General features: G+C 36.6%; 1 protein-coding gene across 1 annotated transcript in view; it reads left to right on the top strand.

Annotated features, from left to right (window-relative positions):
- TMEM67 (transmembrane protein 67) overlaps window positions 1-7642 on the top strand; it is a 72726-nt gene that overhangs the window by 14783 nt on the left and 50301 nt on the right. Inside the window, exon 4 of the mRNA XM_042783636.1 lies at window positions 6614-6713. Within this exon, the coding sequence (XP_042639570.1) occupies window positions 6614-6713 (100 nt within the window). The remainder of the gene's footprint in view (window positions 1-6613; window positions 6714-7642) is intronic.

Raw genomic sequence — 7642 nt, 5'->3', positions numbered from 1 at the left:
TGCCAGCACCATTTATTAAACAAACATTCTCTTCCCCACTTAATGGATTTGGGGCCTTTGTCAAAGATCAGCTGACTATAGGTTGATGGATCTGATTCAAGTAGTTTTTTAAATTTCATTTTTAATTTCTTCTATTACCCAGTCATTTTCAAGGAGGGTGTTAATCAGTTTCTGTGTGTTTCCTCTTTTCCTGTTCGTCTTCCTTTGTTGATTTCTAATTTTACAGCATTGTGATCTGAGAAGATGCTTTGCAGTATTTCAGTGTTTTTAAATTTATTGAGGTTTACTTTGTGACCTAATATATGGTCTATGCTGGAGAATGTTCCATGTGCATTGGAAAAGAATGTGTATTGTTCTGTTGTTGCGTGAAGTGCTCTGTAAGGTCTTTATAAGGTCAAGTTGGTGGATTGTATTGTTTAGTTCTTCTGTGTCTTTGTTGAGTTTCTTTCTAATTATTCTATCTGTGACTGAAGGTGGTGTATTAAAGTCTCTGTGTGGGGCAATCTACTTCCATAGTGATACTGCCTTGGAAACCCAAGGAGGGATCGCTATGAGTCGGGGCCGACTCAACGGCACATAACAACAACAACAACAGTATGACTGTAGACTCATCTGTTTGTCTTTTCAGTTCTGTTAAGAGCCTGGTTTATGTATTTGGGGACAATTTCATTGGGTGCATTGATATTATTGTTATGTCATCTTGTTCAGTCGATTCTTTAATCATTATATAATTTGTCTCCTATGTTGTTTTTGCCTTAAAGTCAATTTTATCAGAAATTAATATTGCCACTCCTGTTTTTTTATGGTTGCCATTTGCTTGATATATCTTCTTCCAACCTTTGATTTTTAGCCTATTTATGTCTTTCTCTGTAAGGTGTGTCTCTTGTAGACAGCATATTGATTTCTTATGCTTCTTATCCAGTCTGCAATTCTCTGTCTCTTGAGTGGTGCATTTAATCCATTGACATTCAGAGTAATTATCAGCAAGAATTTGTTGCTGTCATTTTGTTATGTGCTTTTCCATGGTGTTGATGATTTCTTTGTTCCATATAATTTTCTGTGCTGAGCTCAGTTGTTTATCAATTGTGTTATCACTTCCTTCGTTGCTGTTGTTTTAGTATTTGCTAAATATTTGAGCTTGTTCTCTTTTTTCTTTTGACATGAAGGTTTATCATTTTTCTTTGAGGTTTCCCTGTGATTTATAATTTTCTTTCCAAGTTTAGAACAGTCTGGTCTATCTTGCAGTTGTCTTGACTTCCCTACTATTTAGAAGTTCTGTAACAATACAGTTTTCTCCCTCTTTTTGGTTTGTAGTTATTCTCATTTGTCAATTATTGCTTCTGATTCCCTGTTTATAATCTTGTAGGCTTATTTGCTTTGCATCCTTCCATAACTGGATTGGTTTCTGGGTTATGTCATCATGTGTGTTAATGGCTGGTTGTTGTTTGCTGTTGTTGGTTCTCTGTCCAAAGGATTCCCTTTAGCATCTCTTGTAAGGTTTGTCTGGTTTTAACAAATTCCCTTAATTTCTGCTTATCTGGAAATGTCCTAATTTCACCATCATATTTGAGGAACAATTTTACTGGATATATAATTCTTGGTTGGAAATTTTTTCTTTCAGGGTTTTATATATATCATCCCATCCCATCTCCTGCATGGTTTCTGCTGAGAAATCTGAGCTTAGTCTTATTGGATGCCCCTTGTAGGTGACTTTTCATTTTTCCCGTGCTGCTTTCAGGATTCTTTCTTTGTCTTTGGTTTTGATGAGTTTGATGATGATATGGGTTGGTGATTTTCATTTGGGGTTTATTTGTCCTGTTTGGGGTGTGTTAGACTTCATCATACTTGGGAAATTCTTTTCTGGCAAATGTTTGACAATTTTCTCTATGGTTTTATTTGTCTCTTCCTGTTTTGGAATTCTGATTACATGTAGGTTATTCATTTTGATGGTATCCCACATGAACCTTAGGCTTTCTTTGTTTTGTTTTGATCTTTTTTCTGATTGATCCCTTTGCAAAGAAGTATTGAAATATTTGTCTTCAGTCTCACCAATTCTATCTTCCGTTGATTCAGTTCTACTCCTTTGCCCTCTCAATGTATTATCTATTTCTGAAAATTTAGTATTAATCTTCTGGATTTCTCTCTGTAGATTTTATATCATTTCTAATTTTTCATTCATTTTGTCATTTTGTTCTTGTTGTCTTTCAAAACTGTTCTAGAGTTTTCTCTGTTTTCCTCAATTTTGTCAGTATCTTCCTTGTTCTGTGTCTCAATTCATTGACGGTACCTACATATAATTCTTTTGAATTCCTTATTGGGGAGTTCCAATGCTGCTTCTTCCTCAGGGATCTGTTTTGGACCTGTATCCTGGACTCTTGTTTCTCCTGGTTTATCTTGCTTCTTTGTGTGGACTGTGGTACTCTGTTGTCTCTGACACATTGTTGTGGTTTTGTGTTTATATTTAACTGGTGATTGTACATTGGAGTGATTTGCTCAAGATTTTTCTTTTCTTTGGATGTTATCTAAGTAAGCAGGATACTCTGCTCCTCTATTCGCTAGTTGGCAGCACTTATACACTCACCATCTGTCTCTTTTCCCATTGTCAGCCGCCCAGATGTCCCAACCATCCTTGGCAAGCGGAACCTATTCTTAGGTCCCTGGCATCTGAATGTGAGTGCTGTCACTTTTAAATATCCAAAATGACCACCACTTGTAAACAATCAAAATGGCTGCACCCTCTTCACAGCTGAAAATCCACATCTCAGTTTGTCTCTCTCTTTGCTATTTCCCTTCCTAGTCATTGGCCACCAGTGCAATTATCCCTGCAGCCGTTGGTGACCAGGGCTGATGTTTAGGTCACTTCTCAGGTCCCAACACTGCTTAGAAATATTCAGACTGTTGGTGCTGTCAGACTAGCTGATAATCTGCAGCTCATTCTGCCTCCATCCTCAGTGTTTTTATTCAGGTTCTTGCACTAGTTGGTGCCTAATCCATTTCTTTATACTTCCTTTCAAAGCTTAGGGCCCCAGGATTATCTTCTGTATCTCTGTCAATTGGTTTCTTTTTTCTTTGTAGGAGAGGGTCTGTATAGCTTGTCTGCCTATTCTGCCATCTTACTGGAAGCTTCACACACTAGCCATTTCTTAAGCTGAAAGAAGTAAAGATAAAATTCAAGCCTTGAGTTGTAATACTGAAAGATTCTATGGGCAAAATATTGAATGATGCAGGAAATATCAAAAGAAGATGGAAGAAATACACAGAGTCATTGTACCAAAAAAAATTTGGTCAATATTTACCATTTCAGAAGGTGGCATATGATCAAGAACCAATGGTATTGAAGGAAGAAGTTGAAGCTACACTGAAGGAATTGGTGAAAAATAAAGCTCCAGGAATTGATAAGATACCATTGAGATGTTTCAACAAATTAATGCTGTCCTGTAGGTACTTACTCATCTATGCCAAGAAATTTGGAAGACAGCTACCTGGCCAACTGACTGGAAGAGATCCATATTTGTACCTATTACAAAGAAAGATCATCCCATAGAATGTGGAAATTATTGAAGAATATCATTAATAGTACATGCAAGCAAAATTTTGCTGAAAATAATTCAAAATAGTTGCAGCAACTTCCAGAATGGTTGCAGGGAACTTCCAGAAATGCGAGCTGGATTCAGAAGAGGATGTGGAATGAGGAATATCACTGCTAATGTCAGATGGATCTTGGCTGAAAGCAAAGAATACCAGAAAGATTTTTACTTGTGTTTTATTGTCTATGCAAAGGCATTCAACTGTCTGGATCATAACAAATTATGGATAACATTGAGAAGAATGGGAATTCCAGAACACTTAATTGTGTTCATGAGGAACCTGTACATAGACCAGGAGGCTGCCAGTCGAACAGAACAAGGGGATACTGCATGGCTTAATATCAGGAAGGGAGTGAGTTAGGGTTGTATCTTTTCACCATACTTATTCAATCTGTATCCTGAGCAAATAATCCGAGAAGCTGGACTGTATGAAGAAGAATGTGGCATCAAGATTGGAGGAAGATTCATTAACAACCTGCTATATACAGATGACACAATTTACTTGCTGAAAGTAAGGATAACTTGAAGTACTTACTGATCGATATTAAAGACTCCCATCTGCAGTATGGATTATACCTCAACATAAAGAAAACCAAAATTCTCACAACTGGACCCATACACAGCATCACGATAAATGGAGAGAATATTGAAGTTGTCAAGGATTTCATATTACTTGGTCCCACAATCAATACCAACGGAAGCAGCAGTCAAGAAATCAGGTGACTTGTCATGCTGGGCAAGTCTGCTGCAAAAGACCTCTTTAAAGTGCTAAAGAGCAAAGATGTCTCTTTGAAGACTATGGTATGCCTAACCCAAGCCGTGGTATTTTCAGTCACCTCATGCTTGTGAAAGCTGGACAGTGAAAAAGGAAGACCGAAGAAGAATTGATGCTTTTAAGTTGTGGTGTTGGCAAAAAATACAGAAAGTACCATGGACTTCCAGGGGAACTAACATTTGTCCTAGAAGAAGTGCAGCTGGAATGCTTCTTAGAAGAGAGAATGGCTAGACTTTGTCTCACCTACTTTGGTCTTAGTGTCTGTAGAGACCATTCCCTGGAGAACGATATCATGCTTGGTAAAGTGGAAGGTCAGCAAAAAAGAGGAAGGCCCTCGAGATGGATTGACATAGTGGCTGCCACAGTTGGCTCAGGTATAGCAGGGACTGTGAGGCTGGTGCAGGACCAGGCAGGGTTTCATTCTGTTGTACTTAGGGTGGCTGTGAGTTAGAGCTGACTCGACAGCATCTAACAACAACAAACTGATTATAAAGTTTATTTGCAAAAACATATGAAAAGCAAGGAAAATTGTGAAAAACTACCCTACCAGATATTGAACATATTATAAAGCTACTAGAGACTCTTGAGTGGTGCAGACAAGTTAATGTGCTTGAATGCTAACTGAAAAGTTGGAAATTGAGTCCACCTGTAGGCATTTCAGAAAGTCCTGGTGATCTGCTTCTGAAAAATCAGTCTCTGAAAACTCTAAGGAGCACAGTTCTAGTCAGACACACACGGGGTCACCATGAATAAAAGTCAATTTGTCAACTGGATTGGAAAAACTGTAATAATAAGTATAGCGACCTATGGACACACAGATTGATCAATGGAACTTAGAAGTAGAGAATCAAAAATAGATCCAACCCATATGGGAATTTGGTATATGATAAAAATGACATTTATATGATCGGGGAAAAGCCTAATTAAATAGTTTTTGGGAAACAGAAAAATCTAAGTTGGATCTTATGTTATTCCTTAAAGAAAAAAAATTCCAGGTGAATCAAATATCATATATGAATCCATGAAAGTCCTTAAAGAAAACATATGAAGGTTTTTTTTATAGTTTTGGCATAGAATTGGTGTTTCTCAGTGTGAAAAAACTAAGAAGACATAGAATGAAAATTGGTAAATCGGACTAAATAAAAATTTAAAAATAGCACATTGAAAAAAAGAAATCATAAACAATACCAAAAAATCCCCAATAACTGTAGAAAAATTATTTTTCTTTTCTTGCAAGCCCTGTGGAACACAGTTGTTCTCTGACACACACGGAGTGGCCACAACTTGGAAGCAACTTGATGTGATTTTTTTTTTTTTTTAACTGTAAATGCACAAAAGACATGAGTAAAATTCACAGAGAAAAAATGTTTAAGTATGAAATAAATGTTCTATAGATTGATTTTTTTTTCAGCCAACAGTGTGTTACATCTAGACTTACCTTGTTCTTTTTAATCTAAAACAAACAAACAAACAAAAAAACGAACCCATTGCCATTGATTCCAATTCATAGCAACCCTATCGGACCAAGTAGAACTGCTCATAGGGTTAGTAAGGCTGTAAATCTTTATGGAAGCAGACTGCCACGTCTTTTTCCTATGGAGTAGCTGGTGGGTTCAGACCACCAGCCTTTCAATAAGCAGACGAGCACTTTAACCATTGTGTCTCTCCATAGTATTTCATAGCATAGATATACTATCATTTTGCTATTTAAAATATCCAGGTTGTTTTCTGAGAAAGAATGCTTCAGTGCATATCCATGGACTTCCCTCCTTGTACAACTGTGCAAATGTTTCTTTCTGTATCTGTAAATGATATTTTGTGTTGTAGGGTATGTGAATTTTAAATTGTAATGGATTTTACCAAAAGCCCTCCAAGTTGCTGAACAAAACTCATCATTAGCAGCCTTTGAAATGCTTGCTTCCCTGCATGATCAAATGTTTTCATTTTTTTCCAGTTTGACACACAAATGGTATCTTCTGAGTGAGGCATTTCTTTTTTTTCTAATATTTATTGGAAATTTCTGATTATTTCCTTAAAATTTTTAGAAGTGAAATTAAAGGATTAAATGGGAAAGGCTCCACTTTCTTAGAATTTATTTTGGAAGTGCTTTGGCACACCTTTTATGCAAATCAAGTATTTTGAGAATTATTTAAAATAATAATTAAAGTGGGTTTTATGAAACATTTTATAAGTATATAGGAGCTTATATGATGACTGAATTACACCTTAATTTTGTTTCTAAATTGTTTAGTGGAAAGAGATATTAATGGAACATTGTTGTCTCAAGCGACCTGTAAACTCTGTGATGGGAATGCAGACTCTTTTACGATAGCAAATGCTTTAGGAAACAGGTAAGCAGTGTGGTGAGAGCTGACTTATATCATCTTATATGTATGTAGAATTTTTACCTTTTTAAAGTATTGCCTAGCAGTTACATCACTAGCTTCTCAGTATTTAACACACTGAAGTAGACATTAGCATATGAGGAAACTGAGGTCCAGAGCTTAAGAAAGAATTGGGTTCAAATTTGAGTCAGTCTCTTCTTAGTTTGTTGATCTTGGAGAGCTCAAGAAGTCACAGGTCCTTGTTTTTATAGTGGGAATATATTACCCACCTCATGGGCTATGATTGACTCAGAAGTATATATGTAAAGTTCTTAGTATAGTACTCCGTAGTAAATGCTCAGTAAATAAATGGTGAATAATTTTGGTTGTTAACTATATAATTTGTATATAAGCTATAAAATAGTATAATATTTAGTATATAATAATAACTTCTATACAGCATGCTTATGTGCCAGGTGTGGTACTAAAGCCTTTTTATTTGTATCTTAAATGTTACATAATCAGTGAAAAACTAGTTGCTGTCAGAGTTTACTTGTGGCAACCACTTGTGTGTCAGAGTAGAATTTTGCTCCATAGGGATTTCAGTTTTTTTTTTCTCCCCAGATGTAGATCACCAGACCTTTCTTCTGAGGCATCTCTGGGTAGACTTGAACCTCTTAACTTTTTGGTTCACTGCCAAGTGCATTAACCATTTGCACCCCCCGGGGACTCAGTGGAAGAATAAGATAACATTGAGCATTTACCAGACACAATGTTTAGTACATTTAATGTATTGACTCATTTAATCCTCCTCACAACTCTGAGATACATTACCCTTTGTATGTTGTTGTTGTTGTTGTTTGCCGTTGAGTCGGCCCCAACTCATAGCGACCCCTCCTTGGGTTTCCAAGGCAGTATCACTACGGAAGTAGGATTGCCCAACCTTCCTTCCGAGG

This window comes from Orycteropus afer, unplaced genomic scaffold (genome assembly GCF_000298275.1).
Source record: "Orycteropus afer afer isolate SDZICR_OR568_19922 unplaced genomic scaffold, OryAfe1.0 scaffold00021, whole genome shotgun sequence".
Lineage (NCBI taxonomy): Eukaryota > Metazoa > Chordata > Mammalia > Tubulidentata > Orycteropodidae > Orycteropus > Orycteropus afer.
This window is presented reverse-complemented; position numbering and strand designations above follow the sequence as displayed.